This window comes from Takifugu flavidus, chromosome 3 (assembly GCF_003711565.1).
Source record: "Takifugu flavidus isolate HTHZ2018 chromosome 3, ASM371156v2, whole genome shotgun sequence".
Classification (NCBI taxonomy): domain Eukaryota; kingdom Metazoa; phylum Chordata; class Actinopteri; order Tetraodontiformes; family Tetraodontidae; genus Takifugu; species Takifugu flavidus.
In genome coordinates, this window is record NC_079522.1 from 9,516,387 (window position 1) to 9,537,502 (window position 21,116).

General features: G+C 46.5%; 4 protein-coding genes across 9 annotated transcripts in view; all 4 read left to right on the plus strand.

The window, feature by feature from the left end:
* LOC130522274 (nck-associated protein 5-like) overlaps positions 1-10,549 on the plus strand; it is a 54,852-nt gene extending 44,303 nt beyond the window's left edge. For all 5 annotated transcript variants that reach the window (XM_057026432.1, XM_057026431.1, XM_057026430.1 and 2 more), the window contains 8 exons: positions 17-3,456; positions 3,545-3,629; positions 4,196-4,283; positions 5,257-5,568; positions 6,257-6,369; positions 6,452-6,551; positions 6,622-6,761; positions 9,009-10,549. In XM_057026432.1, the coding sequence (XP_056882412.1) occupies positions 17-3,456; positions 3,545-3,629; positions 4,196-4,283; positions 5,257-5,568; positions 6,257-6,369; positions 6,452-6,551; positions 6,622-6,761; positions 9,009-9,239 (4,509 nt within the window). In that variant the 3' untranslated portion in view covers positions 9,240-10,549. The remainder of the gene's footprint in view (positions 1-16; positions 3,457-3,544; positions 3,630-4,195; positions 4,284-5,256; positions 5,569-6,256; positions 6,370-6,451; positions 6,552-6,621; positions 6,762-9,008) is intronic.
* Positions 10,550-10,881: 332 nt separating this feature from the next.
* Positions 10,882-13,953, plus strand: LOC130522279 (ly6/PLAUR domain-containing protein 1-like). Of its 2 annotated transcripts, XM_057026440.1 has the most exons (4): positions 10,882-11,046; positions 11,723-11,854; positions 12,191-12,438; positions 12,612-13,953. In XM_057026440.1, the coding sequence occupies exons 1-3, from the start codon at positions 10,995-10,997 to the stop codon at positions 12,433-12,435; spliced, it is 429 nt and encodes a 142-aa protein (XP_056882420.1). In that variant the 5' UTR covers positions 10,882-10,994; the 3' UTR covers positions 12,436-12,438; positions 12,612-13,953. The 2 variants fall into 2 exon arrangements, with proteins under 2 accessions (XP_056882420.1, XP_056882419.1); XM_057026439.1 differs by having other exon boundaries at positions 10,888-11,046; positions 12,191-13,953.
* A 110-nt stretch (positions 13,954-14,063) lies between these two features.
* LOC130522914 (actin-related protein 3) lies at positions 14,064-17,818 on the plus strand. Its single transcript, XM_057027795.1, has 12 exons — positions 14,064-14,266; positions 14,632-14,687; positions 15,027-15,151; positions 15,224-15,334; positions 15,423-15,518; positions 15,599-15,706; positions 15,783-15,926; positions 16,264-16,437; positions 16,530-16,622; positions 16,708-16,833; positions 17,054-17,137; positions 17,303-17,818. The coding sequence occupies exons 1-12, from the start codon at positions 14,223-14,225 to the stop codon at positions 17,396-17,398; spliced, it is 1,257 nt and encodes a 418-aa protein (XP_056883775.1). The 5' UTR covers positions 14,064-14,222; the 3' UTR covers positions 17,399-17,818.
* Positions 17,819-18,059: 241 nt separating this feature from the next.
* Positions 18,060-20,552, plus strand: tmem182b (transmembrane protein 182b). The gene is made up of 5 exons (XM_057027796.1): positions 18,060-18,521; positions 18,832-18,928; positions 19,006-19,125; positions 19,197-19,334; positions 19,857-20,552. The coding sequence occupies exons 1-5, from the start codon at positions 18,246-18,248 to the stop codon at positions 20,108-20,110; spliced, it is 885 nt and encodes a 294-aa protein (XP_056883776.1). The 5' UTR covers positions 18,060-18,245; the 3' UTR covers positions 20,111-20,552.
* Positions 20,553-21,116: the final 564 nt, after the last annotated feature.

The following is a 21,116-nucleotide window of genomic DNA, read 5'->3' on the forward strand; positions in this document are numbered from 1 at the left end:
CTCTCTGTTTTGGTAGTCATCCCTGACCTGGGAGAAGAGGCTGAGTCTGGGCTCATCTGTCCCGGCTAACATCTGTGCCGCCCTGGAGGAGCAGATGCCTACAAGGTGCAAAGAGAGCCACATCCTCGAGGGCCTGAGGAAACTCCAGAGGAGAAAACACAGGAGCTCTTCTGCTTCATCCAAGGTCTCCAGGTCTGGCTACAAGGACTGCATGAACTCCAATGAAGGAATCTACTCGCTTGGGATCAAGAGCAGCAGTAAAGGGGTGACTAAATCTAGCCACACAGGGAGAACTGCAGCTGTCCTGGGAAAGAAGAGCTCTTATGACTCGGATGATGCAGATGATGAACTGGCACATTTTAGTCATGGAGACAGCATCCCAACCAAGGACAGCTGGTTATACTGGAAGCGTCTCTCCCACAGCACCTCAGACAGTTTGTGTAGCTGGGAGAGGATACAGGAAGCTGAATCCGGCAGCAGTTCATCTGGTGGTGGGGCCATGAAGCCCCCTCCTGGATCTGACTCAAAGGAGCGTCCTGAGGAACTCATGAGCTTCATCAACAGTTTTCTCCCCGAGGGAGGGAGGACATCAGCTTTTACTAAACCATCCAAGCTGCATTCCAGACCTCTTGACCTCCAGGATCATGAACACATCTCTGATGTGGAGGATCCTGAGGAGCTCCCCACTGAAGCTGCAGACATACAATCAGAACAGGCTGAAAGGGACTCCAGGAGACTGTCATGTGATGCTGGCAAGCTGCTCACACAACAATGGATTCAAAGAAGCCAGACACGTACCCAATCTGCAGATGGAAGGGTGAAACCTTTCAGTCTTGTGAAGGAGCCCAGAGGGGCCAAATGCACCCAGTCAGAGGAGAGCATTATAGCAATATTTAATGCAGATAGGGAGTCTGCAGATAGGGAGAGTTCTCAGAAGGTTGCTGAGCCTCAAAATGATATTCAGAGTAGCAAAGTGGTTTCTGATTACACAGAACTTGTATCTCAAGTAAGACCAACAAGGCAAAAGTCAAGAATTTCAAGAAATATCAATGTTCTGGAACCTTCAGAGAAACAATCTGAACATCAATTTAGGACAAGCAAACAAAACAGCAGCACAGATAAGTCATCTACGCCCCTGACTCCACAGAGGAAACCTGTCAAAGCTCTCAGCATCAGAGCTAACAAAGGCCTTTGCATCCCTCCCATCAATCATTCTGCTAGTGCCAAGTCAGATGGCTCCAAGATCTCAGGCTCTAACAAACCCGTGGCTTCTCCCCTCAGATCTAAAGGCTGCAGCACTGAATCAGTTCATAGTTGCAACTCAGGATCAACTGCTCAGCCGAAGTCATCTTCATCAGCAAGAGTATCCAGATTTGTCAAGACTCCGGGTAGCTGCTCCCAGGGTCCAAATGCTGTGAGTTCGCGACCCTCCGGCAGGGCTGAATTTAAAAGTTCCTCTTCCTGTTCTCCACACCTCTCCAGGAGGCACTTGAATTACATTAACAACCGTGAACCTCCGACCAGAGACAAACACTGTGAAGCCAGTAAAAATAAACTCAGGTCCCCTTCACCACCCCCTCCCCCAGGCCGCACCACCTCTTTACTGATAAAACCAAATTATGATGTGTCGACACAAGCACAGAAACCATGGGTGGCCCCGCCATCCACACCAGCCACTGTGAGGGGCCCTCCCCCCAGCTACCACACTGCACTTTTACCAAATATGCAAGGTACCCTTCCTATCAGGCATAAAGATTCTTTAGCATCATCAGGCTATGGGACTGCAGCAACACCTCACAAACTGGCTGAGAAAAACAGTCAGCAGCTTCCAAAGTCACCTGTAATAACTCAGACCCCCACTCAAGGCACTCTCAAGAGGATAACTACAAAAGACTACCTCCCCTCTGCAAACTCAGGCTGTCCTCCAGAAACTGAAATGACATCTAAAGGTTCTAAGAGTGTCCCTCCTCCTTACAGTGCTCTCCACTGTTCCTCTATTTCAAACAATTTTGCAGGTAGATCCAACCATGAAAGTGCCCATTTCACAGTGCAGAAGGCTTCTGTCAGTTTACCACTCGAGCTGCAGGATGGCACACAAGGTAAACCTCAACAACAGAACGGCAAAAGTGTCATCAGTCCGCCTAACTTGGTCCTAAGTTCACCCAACGCAAAGACACGCATCCCTATGGGCTTCAAAGCTTTTTTAAAATCCCCCCCTGGTGAGAAAAATCCTCCCTCTATGCCAGGCAAGCAGGAGAAAGATCATATCAACTCCATGTCCAAGGAAACAGTCACTTCAAATGTTTCTACTCAGAACATCGAGCCACAGCGCACCGATTCAAAACTCTCCATTCCAGACAGGAAAGGTGAAGTCCAGAGCAGGTTCGTTGAGCAGGAAGCCCAGGATGCCCCAATACCAGAAGGAGCTGTTTTAGACAAAACAAAAAGAAGCAGTCTTCTTTTCTCACGGTCCATATCTGTCACTACCAAACCTCACCTAAAACCGGCTTTGGGGATGAACGGTGCCAAAGCTCGTAGCCAGAGTTTTAGCTCCAACAACATCGAGAAACCCAATATCAACACCCATGATGGACCAGCAAAGATCCGGACCCAGTTCATCACTAGCTCAGGGGAACGAGGGAGCTCTTTGTCCAGACAGAATTCCTTGGAAGTCCAAAGTGCAGCATTGAGTGAGACTCCTGTCCTCTCCCCGAGGAGCAGAGTCACTCACTATGGAGGCATGACTGGCTCAAATATTCCAGAGAGAATTGAATCCATTTCCAATGTTGACGGGACGGAGGCCTCTCCGATGGGAACAGTCACCTCTCCTTCCTTTGTAGAGCTGCGTAATTTACCAGGGAAGGCAGCAAAGGTGTCATCTCATGCACAGTTTAAGCCCCCACCCTTTAGTGTCAACTCTTCACAGAACCAAGGAGACGTCCCTCATGACAAAGAGGTCAAACCCCAAAAAGGCTCACCAGACCAAGGTTCAGAGTTGGAGGAGAAAAGGACTAGTACAACAGCCTGCACTATTGAAGAGAAGGTCATGCTGGGAATCAAGGAAAATGCCCAGAAGTGTCAAGAACAGGAGAAGATTGCTGCCAGTGAGTCCAAACAGAAGACGGGTCCGTCTCTGGCCAACTGGTTTGGCCTCCGGAAGAGCAAACTCCCATCTCTGAGCGGAAAGAAGGCAGACTCTAGCAAGGCAAAAGATGAGAAAAAAGAGCTGAAGATGGCATCAGTGCTGGGCGGCAAGTCTGATAAAAAGAAAGAGAGGAAGAAAGGGGAGAACCAGCAGACGGATGGTCAGGAAGGGCAGAATCTGTCTGAGATGAACAACAAACTGAGCTCCATCATCGACCACTGCAACAATCAGATGGGTCAAATAGCCAATCAGATCCAGTGTACCACAGCCTTCATCGGCAAAGACCAGTTCGTCAGAGAGCTGTTTGGCAGGTGCGTCAGAAAAAAATCCGTTTTTCAGATGCTCACATATTTTTCGCTGAAGGCAGCTCCTGATCGGCATCATTACGTGTTCTTACAGGGCCTCCAAGTGCAACTGTGTGAGCGCATCTCCTCCTGGGGTACCTGGTGTCAAGAAGCATGCGGAGATCTGCCCCAGCTCTGCTGTAAGGAGGTTTTTACACCAGTCACATCAGTCCACAAACACATCCTCACACCACCAAAATCACCTCCGCATCCCCTGTCGCCGCTCACGCCATCATTCTTTCAGCCACAGCACAGCTTCTTAGATTGAGGTGGTCGGTGCAGCTTAAATTAATTGCCTGTGTGTGGACAAACAGGTGGGATCATTGGAGCCCTGGGGATATATTCTTCATTATCAGTCGTTTAAAAGAGCATAGAAAGGAAAGAGGCCGCTGAATCAGCCTCAAAGGAAACTGAGCCCTGTTGATGGAGTCTTTGATAACACAGAGGGACGCCTTATCACAAAGACGTCATTTAATATGTCCTCAGAGCTTTGGTCTTCCCCCTGTCGAGTTCTAACAGAGGGCAGATGATTTGCAGCCGAAGAGCTCTTCAAACCATGTTTTTGAAGAAAAGCGAGCCAATTAGCAAAAGCCTGCACCACCGGATTTTTTTATTCAACCCTCAGATCAGCTCAAACATGAATGAATCTGTTTCTTTTCAGCTTTAGCTACTTATTAACACCTCACACACACCGTGTTTGTTCTAGACCCTTTTAATGACACAGAAGATCAACCTGGCAGCTGAAATCGAGGAGGAACTCATCCCAGACACCGCCTGTCAAGATCACATGATCGGTACGGACCTTTGTTGCATATAAGTGTTGGAAAAAAGCTGATTTTTTTTTTAATGTCTTCTGTAATTTAATCCGTAAGTAATTTAATGTGTAAAGATTTTACTCCTGGCCATCCTGAGAAGTGCAGGATTTGTTGTTTACTGGTCCGGGACCAATTAGACGTGATTAGATTTACGTCTCAGGTCTTAGCACAGGTCCAAAGCTGGAGCCCTGGAGGACTCCACGGCTGTGGTGGAGGGGTTCTCTTCATCATTGTTGGAGAGCAGACAGAGAAAGATTAAATATTATTAATGAAACTATTTTTGCATGAGAAATCCCAGTTGTTTTTGATTAGACAGGACTGAGGTTGACTCCATTTTACAGTCAGAAACTGCTGACGTTATTAAAAAGCCACAAGAAGAAACGACGTCTGTTCTCACAGCTTGCTTTGGACGCATCTTGTTTGATGTTGAAGAACAGTCCGTGTGATTGTTCGGGAATTTTGAGTGGGCGTGGTTAATAAAGAAAAGCAGATGTGCATTTTCCGCCGGTGTGCAGATTAAATCTAGCATTCATAGCTTTGAGGACTCCATTCGCTTCTCATGCAGCGTGAACTTTCAGAACAGCTGAAGGGCTGCTGACAGAAATGGTGGAGCAACGCAGACACCTCCCCACCCCCAGTTTAAATGCCCTCATTATGAAACGCTGAAAAATGACTCAAAGGAGATTAAAGTCCGAATATTAAGAGTGATCAGGTGGAGGTGTCCTCACCGGAGCTGATCCAGTCGATCCAGGAGTCGCACCCTTGTAGCTGACTGTGATTAGATGTTTCCTTGGCTGAAGTATTCTAAAATGAATCTGCTTCTGTTGTATCTTTCCTCGCCGGCTGACCCGCCCGCAGATGTCTTCCTCACTCACAGACCCTTCCCCTGCATGTGAGCTAAGCCCTCCTCTCTTTTCCCTCCTTCATCACACTCCTCTTCCTCCCACTCCAGGCTCCAGCTGTCAGATGAGAACTCTGGACAGCGGCATCGGCACCTTCCCCCTCCCCGACTCTGTCACCCGCATCAGCGCTCGCAGCATTCCCAAATCTGAATCCAGCCCAGAGTCGGTGACCAGCAGTCTCACTGAGGAGCCCCCCCACTCTCACCTTAGCCCCCTGTCACCTGATGTAAAAGTGTCTCCCCCTCCAAAAACCATCACGCATGCCCCCAGCAGCATGGGACACTCCCAGTCCGACCACAGTGTGACCAGCAGCAGCCACGCAGGAGAACGTCGGACCCACCTACCCAAGCTAGCAAACTCAGGTGAGTCCACAGCCTGTCTGTCTGTCTGTCTGTCTGTCTGTCTGTCTGTCTGTCTGTCTGTCTGTCTGTCTGTCTGTCTGTCTGTCCGTCCGTCCGTCCGTCCGTCCGTCCGTCTGTGTCCATTTAAAAATCCATCATCCATCCATCCATCCATCCATTAATCCATCCATCCATCCATCCATTAATCCATCATCCATCCATCCATCATTACTCCATCATCCATCCATCCATCCACCTATCATCCATCCGTCCATCCATCCATCCGCTCCCCCATCCATCCTCCACTGATCCCCCAGGGAGGTGGCAGGGGCGTCCTGTTACTGACTGTTCAGAGCTGTATGACTGCTGCTTACTTCAGCTGACAGGATGAGCTCCTCAGTCACTAGAGAAAAAACCTGCATGTTGATGAAAACATGAATCCCAGTTATCCGCTAGGCTAACCCTGGGGATGAAGTCCCCCGGGTTTCTGTCTCAGATGTTGTTGTTGGCTGACTTGATGAAGTTTCATTGGTATAGAGAGGAAGTGGGCGAGTCATCAGATAGACAGTAGAGTTCATTCCATCACATTGGAGACGCTGTGGACACTGTGGAAGACAATGGCTTCCTGGGATCTGAGCTCTATTTTCAGAAAGTTGCTCCCATACTCATGTGTTTGGGCTTGTTCCTCTCTTCCCGTGTCCACATGCAGATGCCATCAAGACAAAGAGGTCGAGTCTGGTTGTTCTTCGCAGCAGTGTGTCTATGGAGGACAAAGGGAAGGAAACTCAGAGGAGCAGGACAACTGAGCAGGACGTGGCCGCTGTAGGTAGTTCACATGAACATGGACGAGCCCCCCGCTGATTTCCCTTCACAGCAATGTTTCTCATTATGTCTGACTGAACAGGAAAGGGCCCTGCAGGTCAGCAGCAATACCGACGCTGAACCTGATGGAATCAGTTCATCTCAGAGGACTCTGGTCTACAGAACCAGGAGGAACGACTCAGGTCCGCTCAAAAGATCTCATCAGCACTTTTAATCATTCTGTTCCCGCTTTAACAAACTTCTCTAATACAGTGGAACAGAGCTGCGAGAGCAGGAAAAACCCGGAGAAGACGCCGTCCATCATGGACTACTGTCACCTGGAGAAGGATGGCAGGAGGATTTCCCAGCATGCTTTGCTACACAGAGATGATGAAGCGGCAAACAGACTCAGCGTGAGTAAAAACAATATTCTGATGGTTGCAGAACAAACTTTTAGGTCTGATAACAGTCATTTGTCTGAGTACTTGACCTGGAATATCAACTAAATATACTGGCACATTTGAAGAACCATGTGGAATCCTGTTTATTATTTGCTTGTAGAGAATGACAACAAATTTGACGGGGACATTTTTTGTGATGCAGCCCATAAAATCCACTTTGTTGCAGGAATCAACCAAAACTGAAAGTTTTTGGAGTCTTTGTTGTGCGTCTGGAACAGGATTCAGGCTGTTTAGACAGAAACTGTTGCTGCGTCAAGATGTTAGCATGTTTCTGCACCTGTATTGATCGACGAGCGCATGTGAACGTGTCCAACCACCATCAGCAGCAGAGGCGTCACCTCCTCTCCTCCTAACTCCTCCTCACCCCTTTTCACCACTCCTCATCTCCTCTCCACCCCTGGTGTTGGTCTTGGTTGCATTGTGCTGCATTGTCCAGCTGATTTAGGCACCTTTAATAACCTTTCCCAAACACTCAGGAGAGTGATGTGAAGCCGCGCTCGCCCCTCATTCATCATCCTGACAGCACCCGACAGCCCCGCTAACAGCGAACGCCCCCTTCATTTTGTCCCACGTGGCTTCTCCTCACCTCCGTCTGGTGTCTCCATCGTTAAACTTCTATTCAGTCACTCTCTGCTGGAGCCACCGTCGCATCTTCTGCTCCCCTCAAAGGACGGCTCCATTTCTGTCAACACAAACAAATGTTGTTATTAACACAGATGATGATGGTTTACTGAGCTCCTCCAACTGTGTCACATCCAGCACACGACAACATGTTGAGGGATTAGTTTTAGTTTTCCCAGAAGTTTTGGTTCTGGCTGACAGGCCTGTTGCCATGGTAACAGCCCGAGATTAGAATAAGTCAGAGGTCGTTATCCGGATCCCCCAAGGCTGTTTCAATTCCTAACACAGAACTTCAACAGAAATTAAAATTTATCCGCGATCCAATGAGTTTTTCAGCTCAGGTCGGACTCACAGGTGGACGACCGCAGTGTGAAACAGACCGAGACGTAACACAAAATTAATTAGGCATCAATCATAATCTTATAGCGCAATAAGCTGCTGCCATAGCAACATGCTCAACAGGTAAACAGATTAGGACTGTTCGGGGGGGGGGGGGGCGCTCTCCGTCGTCTCGGCAACAGAAACTCTTATACATCTTTGAAGATGATTCGACTGAAAGGTTATTGAAAGACTTGATTTTTCTGAATTTTTCATAGAATTAACACTGAAAAGGATGTTAAAAGAAGCCAACTGTGTTTCGCCACTAGGATGTAAACTTTATGCAGATGACACATTAACGCTCACCAAAACATAAAAACATTCGTAATTAGGTTTCTGATGAAGAGAAAGAACGCTGAGCTTCTCTAAATCAGTTATGACTTCGGTCATGTTGTGAGCTGTGGATTTCTGCTACTTTAGTTTGTTTTGTTTCTTCTCATGCGAAGTCGCACCGAGCTGCGGTCTGAAGGGAGATACCACCTGCAGCAGTCGAGAAGTGGAGGGTCCCACAGGTCTCCTGGACCTGCAGGCTGTGGACTCACTGCTGCTCTGGAGATACATGTTCTCTGCAGAGGGAAACAGAAACTACAGAAGCAGATTCCACCTCAGCCAGAAAAACCTCCTTAAAGTCTTATATTAGTAGCAGGAGAATGAAGAAGAACTGTTGAGACAATTGTTTCTCAGTATTAAGCTTTTCTTCTAACATCTTCAACACCTCCTCTCTGTGGAGTATTCTTGTCCCCTCTGACCCATTATAAGATAGCTAAAGCCTACGTTAGAAACAATAATAGTCCAACCTACAGCTGAGGTCATTCAATTGAGTTCAATTTTATTTATAAGTGTCTGTTACAAGACAAAATCTATTGCAAGCAGCAACAGTCAGCTAGCGTTGGAAACCAATGATATAGCTCCCCCTCCTCTGTAGACTCCATTATCCAAAGTCTTCTAGCTTACAGGAAGTGGAAACGTGGCAGCCATCTTAATTGAGGTTATACAATTAAAGCCGTCAGCTTATAAAAATGTTAGATTAGCTTTTCTGTAGCTAACTGTTACTGTGGCTGTATGAAAGGAACGCTGATGTTGTCCTGCTCTGTCAAAAAACAGAGACGCCATTGTGCCACTTTGTTCAATGAGTGGGACGGTTGTGTTGTCAAGAGCCACCTGTCTGTAATCTGACGTCTTTTGTGTTTCTTGGTGCAGGAGGCGAGTGAGGACAGGAGCTTGTCAGGTTCTGCCACCTTCTCATTGGATACCCTGAATAAGCTGAACCACGGCAGTTCTAGACGAGGAAGCGGTCTGTATCTGGGAGGGAAGGCCAGTGACGAACCCTCGTCCTTCTCCAGGTTGTCAAACGGGCCGGGTCCGGAGCCCGAGGGCTCACTCTATGACAGTTTCTCCTCCTGCACCAGTCAGGGCTCCAACAACGTGTGAGGGCAGGAGTGAGAAGATGGGGCCGCCTTACATCTTCCCTACAGCGCCTCCTCTGTGGAGTCTCCTGTGGTGTTTGGATTTGATGCCACAGAACTGATACGGAGCGCCGTCCTCGCTACTTTCAGCAGGAAGCACTTAGAGACTGGCACAGAAAGCTGCGGATGTGTTTGCCGGGTTACAGTGGGAGTGACAGGAAGTGTTCCTGCCGTTCCTGCTGCTAAAGAACATCTTATCTTTGCACTGTAACAAACCTGTTCCAAACTTTTGTAAATGATTCCAGCGGTGTGGATGAGCAGTAACGCCTCGCCACCGCCATCCCGCTCCTGTTGGCTCCGAACAGGAAACAACATTAAAAGCTACGGCGTTGGTCAGAGTTGCTGCTACGGGTTAGACAGCTGGTTCACCTTTGATTGGGGTTTGTAACACTTTAACAGGCGGCAGAGAATCAGTCGGAAAAGTGTTCATGTGTTACTTCACACGCTCCCTGTTACCAGCGCTGACCTGTTCGGGTTAAGATTCTGTCTGTTGCGGGCGTTAGCTTCAAACCTGAGAATCCGTCTTGAATCCAGTTTAGTTCCACTGGACCGGTAACAGCTTCATCAGAGATCGATCAATGACGCCAACGGTCTGATTGTGTGGAAGGTGTGACGTCACTCAAACGGTTAAAATCGTACAGAAAGCAGACTTTTATCAACCAGGCCGCTCATTGAGAGCAAACAAACACTGTGATGTGAAAACGAAGTTTCGCAGCTGATCATCAAAGATGCCGCGGGTAGCAGAGCCACAACCAGGAGCTCCTCTGCCTGTGGTTGGATCAGCGTCACTGTTGGTAGCTCAGGGAACAAAGTCAGACTGTTGACCACCACCGCGACTTTACTGTGATGCAGCACCCAACTTCTCCAATTGTCTGCAGCTGCTCCATGCTAATAGCACCGTGGGCATTTCTAGCTTAAATATGCAAACAAGATGGCTGCCACCTGCTTTTGGTTCTTTCATCTTTGATCAGATGAAAGTAAAAAAGAAAACTCTTATTGGTGTCAGGTGATGATGGGAGCCACTGGTGCTAGCAGATCCGACTGTTTGAAATCATGTTGTACGTGAAGATGACGCCTGTATTTTTCTAGCTGTGCAGTATTTGTACCCATATTTTGTACTGTGATGGTCACATGGCTCTTGTGTTGTAAAGACTTACCAGCAGTGTTACTTTCATGTTATTACCATGTTTATTACTGTGTGCAATTGTGTCTGGTACAGACTTTAATGCTATATTTTATCTAATTCCTAAATAAATATTTCCTAATTAACACAGAGCCACGCCTGTTTATCTTTTTTATTTGTTTTTGCCAAAACAACCACAAAACACAGAAATCAACATTTTTTTCAGTAATTTGTCATCTGAGCTGCTCCTGTTTTTCTTATTTGAATTCATATTATTTTTTTTATAAATATATCAAAGACAGAAAATGATAACATGATTTTCTTCAGCTCTGTTTGCGTCGAACTAAAGTGGGCGGGGCCGGCGAGGAAAGGAAATGTCACTGTATCGATACTTCATCTTCGATACTTTTCTGGAGGCGGGACATTAAACTCGTCATTGCGTGACTCCAGCCGTCACGTGGTTGGTTTCGCGCTATGATCCACGCGCTCCGGACTCTCGCGCCTCACTTTGCAGAGCTGCACCGCACAGTGCAGGGTCCAGGGGCCATGATCGGGTCCTGATGCGGAGCCGGTGCGGATGCGCGCGCGGGGGAGAAGATGCGTCGTCTCGTGCTGTTCGCCGCGCTGGCCGGAGTCCTCGTGGGCACAGGTAAGACACGCGCGCGCCACCTTTATTTCGGATTGTTGTCACGCGCACGTGCAGATCTGATGGATGTTTTCTGTGAATCTTTGGAAAAGTGAGCAGGAGCTGCAGGATCTGGTTATTGGTCTCTGGTTTTAGTTTCAGAGTTTTGGAGATTTTTTGTTTAAATAAAGTTGGTTTTCCTCTGGTGACGGATGAGGTTCAGGTCCGCTGACGTCACCCTAATCATTAATAAACAGGATTATCCCAAACAGCTTTGTTTTGGATTCACATTTTAAGATCTTTTCCCGTTGTTGCGCCTGCAGCCAGCTGATTGTGGCGAGATTCCCAGCAGGAGTCTGGTGGCGCTCCTTTTTTCCTCCTGTGCTGTTTGCGTCAACGCTTGGCCCTTTACTTTGGAACTAGATGGAGAACTATCAGACCATAATGATGATTTGTGGTGTTTGCCAGTTTTTCACACCGTCGGAACAAAGGAAGGCCTGGGTTGACCCCAGTTTGGTGCAGCTGGACGGTCAGGACCTTCCAGGACCAGAAGATCTGGATCTGATGCCCGGAGGACCACACAGCTGATGTGGGCCCATTAGCCTGCTCGTGTTCCTCAGACTTCTCTCATTCCTCATTGAGATGGCCTGTGGGGGTCGATGATGTCTCATTTCCTTTTCTTATTTTTGTGTTGGCTTAGTTGACGCCCTTCAAATCCAGTGTTACCAGTGCGAGGAGATGAAGCAAGACTGCTCGGCACCAGAATACGTAGTTAACTGCACCGTCAACGTCCAGGACATGTGCCAGAAGGAGGTCCTGGTCAGAGCTGACGGTCAGTCCAACCTTGGTTTGTTCACTTCTGGTCCAGGGTCCATCGGCGACTCGCCTCGTGTGTCGTGTTGCCGAGGCGATGCTGACCTTGGGCCTGGCTGTGCTGAAGTCAGATGAGTGTCATCGTACATTTATTCCAATCACGGAAGACGTTTGTGATTCTGAGGCTGAATCTTCCAACAGACAGGAAGTCAGTGGCGCCCCGGCCCAGCACGCCGCTCCTATAAAGCTTAAATCTGAGCAATTCCATCACAGCAGAAGAACCGTCGTTGCACAAAACCCAATATTTGTTGCAACTTCTGTCTCGATCAACACATGCTTCTGTGTTTTCATGCAGGCATCCATTATCGGAAGTCGTGCGCGTCGTCGGGGGCGTGTCTTATTGCCTCCTCTGGTTACCAGCAGTTCTGTACCGGCAGGCTGAACTCCGTTTGCATCTATTGCTGCAACACGCCGCTCTGCAACGGGCCCAGAAGAAGGCGTCCCATCTCATCCGCAGCAGCAACATCCAACTTGCAGCTAACGATACAGATGCTCCTCCTCCTGGCGTTTTACGTGATGCCCCGCCACCACGAGGCCTGAACGGTATAAATCACCAGGCTGTTGCCCCAGATTAGCTCAAATGTCGTTAGCGAAATCCATAATTTTGACAGAACACAGTCGCAATAGCGGAGCGGCTTAGCACAAGTTAACAGACCGAAACAGTTAACGTCAAACTTAAATGTCTTATATGAAACCTGAATTCATCATTTTCCCAGTCAAGCGTTTCATGGAGTGAAGAAACCCGCTTGGCTCGAGAAGGACTAACAACACCCCCCCGGATCATCCATTGTTCCTTTTTTTAGTTTTTCAGTTTCTGATAAACTTAATTTGCCTTTTAAAAAAATGAATTTAATGAAATGAATTTAATTGTTTTCTTTGCTCTTCATCCACAAATTGGATGATGTGGGGCGGCGTTGCCTCTTCGTTAAGGTTAATGGCTATTACCCTTCCTGAGTCGCAGGTTCATGCTCAAATTTCTGAAGGTAACAAATATAAACAGCATGTGAGCTAATCCAGCCCAGCGGTTGACTGGTGATCCGACAGCGATGACAGGGGGCGTGGCCTGTGGAGGTCAAAGGACAACCAGCGAGTGGTGGTAGTTTCTCGGCTCGTTGTGCTATGATTTAATACGCAGCAGTGACACGACACCATTTTCATCCGCCTAAAGCCTGTTTCTGCTATTGTCTGACATAAAAATCATAAATTACAGTCAAAGTAATCTGTAGAAATGTGGCAGTTCAGAGACTCGCTTTGGTGTTTCCTGTGACCTGATCAGCCAGATCGGATTTTTCTGATGTAAATATCAAAACTCAATTGGACATGCCAAAGGTCATGACCTTTTCATGGCAGTCAGGATTATACAATGTTAAATCAATGTTTGCTTCATTGATCGAATGCTATTAATGACAAATACCATGTTATTGATCGCTGTAAATGTTGCACCTGTGAAGCTTTTTTCCTTAAATTGATGTCTCTGAGTAAACAAATAAGTCAAATGAAACAAACACCTTTTTTTCTGAAAGCTGCGAGACCTAAAGTTCCAAGTTCATTTTTAGTTAAGTGCCCCAGATAAAACTGTCTCTGTGACATCATGTCTTCTAGGATTTTTGTCCTTCTGGCTCAAGGTCACCGTGCTGTTTTAAAGTAATATACTTGTGCCAACGCAATAACAGCAGTATTACTGAACGTGAAGTGACGTGAACATGCCTGTGGTGTATATCTAAGGTTAATACTGCCACCTGTTGTCCGGAAGAGGACAGACAGCTCATCTTGAATCAATAATTATGATCTACGTTACTCTGATCACAAATGCAGGGACAATTTTATATATTTCGGAGAAAAACATATTGTTTGGGATTTATCACCCTTTAGAGTCACAACTGTAACCGTCAGCAGCCCTTAGAGCTCAAGTACAATAAATAAGGGACTTTTTGGTGTTTTACCAACGGATATGCGAGGGGAACTACTGAAATTACAGAAATAATCAATGGACTGCTGAAGTTCATGTTGGTGCAAATGCTCAATATTACATCACAATAAAAAAAAGCAACAACTCACGATTTGGTTATATTATCTCGTTGATTGATCTGCCGTGAAAGTGTAAAAATGTGAACATTTGCGTCGATCGTCCACATGGCGGCAGTGTTGCGCGCTGTGACGCAGCTGCTCACATGAAGAAGCTTCGGACGGAACCCGGAAGCGCCCCGTCAGTCAGCCGCGGCTGCTTCTCATTCAGGCTGCAGTGATTTCCAAATAAGTGCCGTGAAAGATCACTTCATATTTGTATTCTACAACGTCTCTTTGCGGGAGATTAAAAGCTACCACACATGGCGGGCCGTCTACCGGCGTGTGTTGTTGACTGCGGCACAGGGTGAGTCAAAAAACGGAGAAGCTCGTTAGCATTAGCCTGCTACAGTGAACACATAAGCGGCTGTCAAACTTCCAGTCAACGCCCCGTCTGCTTGTTTAGCAGCAGGTTGGAAATGCCATTTAGACGCATCTGCTTCATTAACGATTGTTATGTTCTCCTCTATTCTACACTCCCACGAAATATCACAGGAAAGATTTATTTTATATAATTTGGATCTTAAATCTCTTTGGTCTTTAGTTAGCTGCTGGTAGCTGCTAAAGCTAATGCTACTTCCTGGACAGCTCCATATTTCTGATGAAACACTACTGTTGCTTTTCAAAGTGGAATTAGTAAAACCTTTAATTGTGAATTTGTTCTACTTCCAGTTATACCAAGCTCGGCTATGCAGGAAATACAGAACCACAGTTTATCATGCCGTCATGTAAGTTCCTAAAACCAAGAATACTTCATTAGTACTTCCTGTATTCGTCTTTATTTGCCTTATTTGCAGACATAGATTAGCACCTGTAAAACATTAATTTTAATACATAATCATAATTATGAAAACGATAGAGTAACCAATTGTGAATATTTACATATTAATTATGAAAATGTTCAGGTCAAAACTAAAATATGACTCATTTACAAATAGTTTAGTTAAAATGTGCAGTTTTATGTTTTCAAACATTGTAAAACTTAATTGTTAGTTTCTAAAACATTCACCTTCTTTTGGATGAGACACTTTTTGAACCATTGTGTCACGTGTTTGCATCTTCTGCAGGTATCGCCATCAAAGAATCAGCAAAGGTTGGCGATCAGGCTCAACGCAGGATGATGAGGGGTGTCGATGACCTGGACTTCTTCATCGGGGACGAAGCCATCGACAAACCGTCGTACGCAACAAAGGTAGAGAATTGCATGTGATGTTGTCCTTCCTCATTTTAAAGGTGCTGACCTCTTCTTGGCGTTCCTGTCTAGTGGCCGATCCGCCACGGCATCGTTGAGGACTGGGACCTGATGGAGAGGTTCATGGAGCAGATCATCTTCAAGTACCTGCGGGCAGAGCCTGAAGACCACTACTTCCTGTTGGTGAGGACACAACTCGCCCACCTGTTCTACCGGTGTTTCTGATGAAAACGGGCGTTCTTACGATTTAAACATGTGCACCTCTGTCCAGACGGAGCCTCCTCTGAACACGCCAGAGAACCGTGAGTACACAGCTGAGATCATGTTTGAGTCCTTCAACGTCCCGGGTCTCTACATCGCCGTTCAGGTGCGATTCTTAAACAACACGATATTAAAAGATCGAGTCTTTTGGTTTTGCCTCAACAGTGTAACCTTGTTTTGATTCAGGCTGTCCTGGCGCTGGCTGCCTCGTGGACGTCCAGACAAGTCGGTGAGCGGACACTGACTGGAACTGTAATTGACAGTGGAGACGGTGTCACGCACGTCATCCCAGTGGTAAGTGTGGCCATTCTAAACCATCTGTCACCACCGCCCACCGCCCTTCTTTCCCTGATACGATATGTGTTTCCAGGCTGAAGGTTACGTCATCGGCAGCTGTATTAAACATATCCCCATCGCCGGCCGTGACATCACATACTTCACGCAGCAGCTGCTGAGGGAGCGGGAGGTCGGGATCCCACCAGAGCAGTCACTCGAGACCGCTAAAGCTGTCAAGGTTGATACTTCACAATCTCGGCTTTCCAAAAAATAGATCTGCTGTTTTCGCTCTGACCACTAGAGGTCAGTGCCGAGCCGCATTTATTCTGCTCGATTTTCACCCAAATTGCAAATTTAACCAACGACACCAACTTATGCATTCATACATGTGTTGGTGATGTGATGATTTCCTAGCAGGACGAAAAACCTCAAAGGCCTGAGGTGGAAAAAAAAAACAAAACCCATCAATTTTTGTGATTTAGTTTTCTGTCTTTCTGACTTGGATTCGTCCAGTACAGTAACTGCCCCTGTCATTTGTCAGTTTTCACTAATTTATTGTTGTTTTTCTGGTTCAGGAGCGCTTTAGCTACGTGTGTCCCGATCTCGTAAAGGAGTTTAATAAGTACGACACAGACGGTTCCAAGTGGATCAAACAGTACACAGGCATCAACGCCATCAGCAAAAAGGAGTTCACGATCGATGTTGGCTATGAGCGCTTCCTGGGGCCTGAGATCTTCTTCCACCCTGAGGTACATCATGCTACCCCATGACACATTCACTCCCTTTTCCCCCGTGTCCGTAAATCTTGTTGTCTCTGAGCCGTTTTGATTGTCTTGTTTAGTTCGCCAACCCGGACTTTACTCAGCCCATTTCAGAGGTTGTAGACGAAGTCATCCAGAACTGTCCCATCGACGTCAGACGTCCACTTTATAAGGTTCTATTCTAAAACCAGCGTTCAGGTCTCTGGTAGCTCTGGTCTGTGTGTCACCGCATCCCTCCGCCTCCTTCCTGTTTGGTAGAACATCGTGCTGTCTGGAGGGTCCACCATGTTCAGGGACTTTGGTCGACGCCTGCAGAGGGACCTGAAGAGGACAGTGGACGCCCGCCTGAAGATGAGCGAAGAGTTGAGCGGCGGCAAACTGAAGGTCAGCCTAAAGATTGTGGAATCACATCTGGGGTAGAAACTATTTGGACTCTCTCTGCTGCTGCTCCAGGTGGTTGTGGGGTTCTGCCCATAATGAGCAGCAGGAAATGTGTGGTGAACTGTGAGGATTTGTCAGGGCGTCGCCCGCCATCGTGCCTGGTAGTTTAATGCGAACCTGCGGTTTTGGAGTGTAGTCACGTTTCAACGTCTTTGTGTTGCAGCCCAAACCCATCGACGTGCAGGTCATCACGCACCACATGCAGCGGTACGCTGTCTGGTTTGGAGGATCCATGCTGGCGTCCACCGTGAGTAATGACAACATGCTTCGTCTCTGTTTTTGTGCTCATTTTTATTGTCAAATATTTGACCTGAAACTCAGGAAAGTGTTTTTTTGTGTTGTTTAATGATATTTTTGTGGCTCTAAGTGTCGTCCTCCCCAGCCATCTGATTCCTATTATTTGTTTTGGCAGCCTGAGTTTTACCAGGTGTGTCACACCAAGAAAGACTACGAGGAGATTGGGCCCAGCATCTGCCGCCACAACCCCGTCTTTGGCGTCATGTCTTAGACGTCAGAGAAGGAGGGGCTGAGGAGGAGGTGGGAGGAGGTGACACGAGACCTCACGCTGTGAGTCCCATGAGCCTTTGCACAGATGCTCCCGCAAATAATTCGGATCGAGCGACAGTGGACCAAAACTAAGCGGAGAGGTCCTCGGAGAAGCCGAGGGAAGCTCCGCCCACACGATCTGGATTCCAATGTTTCCTGCAGTAGGTTAATTATAGGTCATAAATGTGCTCTGCGTGCCTCATACTTGTTGTCATACAGCTCTGACAGGCGTTAATGGGTCGACACCTCGCAAATATGTCCAAATCAATGAAACTAATTTCCTGCAGGTTTCACTTCCTGTTTGTGTGACTCTGTGACGCTGGATCTCAGTTGTACTGTACATACCTTCAATGCTGGGGTAAAAATAAATGAAATGTTTCGACATATTTCTCTTTTTACGTCAAAAAGATAAATGTTTTGAGTTCTGTTTGTCTTCATCTCTGTAAAAGTAATTATTTGGGGGCGGGGCAATTATCACGTGGGGGCGTGGTTTGCGATCACGGCAGGAAGCCCCTCAATTTAATTTCACCAATATTAGAAAACGTTTATAGGAAAGAACCTTGAACATTTTTGTGGTACATCATGCAACAAAAATAATAAACGGCTAAAAGTTGGCGTTGAAAATCTTTATGACTGAATGTTTAAAAAGTTCATTTAGGGTTTATAAAAAGTTCATTTAGGGTTTAATTTTTATCTTAATTCTATTTGTCACGTGTTCTTTCGAGCTCGGGTGAGACGCTCGGAGACGTTTAAGGAACGTCTGTAAATTAGTTATTACGTTGACTTTATGTGACTGATGGTTTTAGAATATGATGTTATATGTTTATATATGGCGTTATTCTGGTCAGAGCCCCGCCCCCGTGTCCGCGAGCGGGGACTTTATTTCCGTGGCTCACGTCATGTCCGATATGTCTCGAGCTGACCGGCAGAGGCTTCGGCTCTTCTTCGCACTTTTTTTCGGAACCGTCGGTTTTCTGATTTCGGTCTTTTCTTGTGGAACCGAGTATTGGCTCCTGGCCTCACAGTCCTGCGGCCGAACCGAGCCTGCCTCCGGAACCAAGACTCTGTTCCAGCCTGACGTTGAGGTAGGATGAGCTGGGTCGGTCCGGCCCACCCCCCTTCGGATTCTGATTGGTTTTGGGATGATTGATTAGACCATCAGTCTGGACCAGCGGGACTGGATGTTCAAAAATCGGCACATGCAGAACTTTGCCAACGTGCTAATTTTAGTTAACTGACACCTGAGCTAACATGACTGCTAATCTTATTAAAATGTCACCTTTGGCATGAAATATTTCTCTGAACTGATGAGATAAGATGAAACAATAAAAAAAAGTTGCTTTGGGTCATAAAAATTCAGAGCTTTAGGATTTTACTTTTTCTTTTATCAATGAGGTGCAAATCGGTGCGAGGGTCTTTCATCAAGGTTTGTTCTGGCACTGTTGGTTCCAGGCTCAGTCAGATGAGTTCTCTGTCCTGGACTTATGGAACAGTAAGGAACCTTCCCATCGTGTGTTAGCATTTTGTTGTTGTTTTTACTGAATTAACTGAGCGTTTCTGTCCCTCCAGCCAATCAGGAGCTCTGCAATTTTTCTTTTCTTTTTCCATTTCCTGTCAACGAGCCACTGGGATGTAGGCCGGAGTCTCGGAGATCAGCTCCAGAGCCGTTTGAACCCCGCTCTGCCATTGGTTGGTATCGTTTCCCACAGTTAGCAGTTTAGTGTTCCCTAATCTTCACTGTGATCTTCATAACCTCCTAGTTTTTAGGACTTTCTGGAGCATCTTCCTGGTCACAGCTCTGACTTCGATCCCCACGGGGTCTTTAGTTGCCATCTGTGCGTGCCCGCTGTCCAAGCCCACTCTCTTTAAAGTTGGCGGAGCCTTTCAGCTTTGTGGCGGTAAAGCGCATTTTCTAGTATCCCATAATTCTGTTTAAATCTTTTTTCTGAAAAAAAAAAAAAAGGAACTAGCTTTACCAATTCTACATTTTTTGCTCTCATTACTCAAGCAGCTCCACTAGTTGATTTCAGCAAATATGTGCTGGTTTAAAGCGTATTAGAGTCACCTCGACTAGCTGCTAAAATGATCTGCTTCTAGAATTTATTTATTGGCATAAAACTTTGTTAATAATGGGAGGTGACATAAGATTATGTCTGGGTTTAGCTCAGACATGTGCATCACATATATTAGCTGAAATGAGCTAATCTTAGCAAAGATGGTTCATTCATTATGCTTTTTTACTGCGATGGTCTGGTGGAATCCAGAGTGATTTTATTTTCCCTATTGATGTATTATTTAAAATCGGTTCACTTTGACTGCAGCCAGCCACCAGGGGGAGTCCAGTTTTTTCAGCGTCAGTTTGGGGGATTATTTCACGTCAGTCATCCTTGCCTCACAGTTCTGACTACATCTCCCATCAGGCCTCAGTTTGCTGATGGTTCTACTCCTCTACGTGGTCTGGGTCGACTTTCTGGACACGCTAGAGGACGTGGTCCAGTATCGCCGTCGCTCGTCCTGCCCAGAGTTCCAGCTGAGTGTCATGCACGGTCCGTCCTTCCTGCTCGCTCCTGCCGCCGTCTTCTTCCTCCTGACATCTGGACTCCTCCTCATCGTCAGCCAGAATGTTCTGAGGACAGAACGGATCCAAAAGACTTCGTCATCGTCCAGCGTCTGACCTTAGTTTATAAATGTCACCAGGGCAACATACCTTTATTTTAAAGAAAGTTGTTTTTCTAAATTTCCAAGCCTGGAAATAATTTAAAGAAAAATCATATTCCTTTAAAAAATTAGAAAATTCTTTTCTAATATTTCATTTTATAAGAATATTTTTAAAACTCTTGAAACATGTGTAATAATTCTGAAAAAAAAAGTTATGCTATAAGCCTGGAATCCGATTACAGGTTAAAAAACAAACAAACTGACGTTTCAATGGGAATAGTTTTGTATGAATAGTTTGTAAACTCACTCTGAACTCTGATTGGTCGGCCGGGGTCACCTGACTGCAGCTCATTAACAGGCAGCTGCTGAGAAAACTTTGAGTCGAAGTTCCTGTAATTCTGAAATTGCGTTAAAGGGTTATTAAAAAGCTTTGTGTCCGGTGGGAATTCAAACTCAAAGCGGGTTCAGCCACCAAGCGTTGGTCCTTGAAGGTTTTGTAATGGACTCTGCTGTGATTTCGCTGGGTAATAAAACAGACGGATCAGAGTCGGAACCGGAGAGGACAGCTTGCCAGTCATGACGTCATCTGAAGAATTAATTAGACTCACGATCGACGAAATCATCGCGGCTTGTCCGATTCCTTCTGCGGCCATCGGGGGGCAGTATTGCGTAAAGGCCGCAGCCGAGACGCGCATTAAACCAGAAGAAGGCTGAATGTGATAATTAAAATGATTTCTCACACAGAAGTAGTTTTTGAAAGGGGAAGAAGAAGCTTGGTCACAGCTGATAATTGGAAAAGGCAAAACAGGAAGTTCGAGCTCGCGCCAACCCTGACAGGAGCGGGACAGGAGGGAGTGACGCCTCTTCATCCTCCTCACCTATCCTGTGAACGAGGTGAGTAATTACACTTGTACGTGTCACCTTCACCTTACAGGTTCGTGCCAACTAGTGCACGATGAAAAAACGAGATGCTCTGAACATTAATCCTTCATTTGGAACCTAAAGCTGAACAGAAGGAACCG

Excerpts from the sequence above, each read along its gene's own strand:
- tmem182b (XM_057027796.1), top strand. The coding sequence starts at position 18,246 with ATGATGTTATATGTTTATATATGGCGTTATTCTGGTCAGAGCCCCGCC. Across the intron at positions 18,522-18,831 it reads TGTTCCAGCCTGACGTTGAG|GTGCAAATCGGTGCGAGGGT; the intron begins GTAGGATGAGCT and ends TTTATCAATGAG. Across the intron at positions 18,929-19,005 it reads TGTCCTGGACTTATGGAACA|CCAATCAGGAGCTCTGCAAT; the intron begins GTAAGGAACCTT and ends CTGTCCCTCCAG.
- LOC130522279 (XM_057026440.1), top strand. The coding sequence starts at position 10,995 with ATGCGTCGTCTCGTGCTGTTCGCCGCGCTGGCCGGAGTCCTCGTGGGC. Across the intron at positions 11,047-11,722 it reads CGGAGTCCTCGTGGGCACAG|TTGACGCCCTTCAAATCCAG; the intron begins GTAAGACACGCG and ends GTGTTGGCTTAG. Across the intron at positions 11,855-12,190 it reads GGTCCTGGTCAGAGCTGACG|GCATCCATTATCGGAAGTCG; the intron begins GTCAGTCCAACC and ends GTTTTCATGCAG.
- LOC130522914 (XM_057027795.1), top strand. The coding sequence starts at position 14,223 with ATGGCGGGCCGTCTACCGGCGTGTGTTGTTGACTGCGGCACAGG. Across the intron at positions 14,688-15,026 it reads ACAGTTTATCATGCCGTCAT|GTATCGCCATCAAAGAATCA; the intron begins GTAAGTTCCTAA and ends CATCTTCTGCAG. Across the intron at positions 15,519-15,598 it reads GTCTCTACATCGCCGTTCAG|GCTGTCCTGGCGCTGGCTGC; the intron begins GTGCGATTCTTA and ends GTTTTGATTCAG.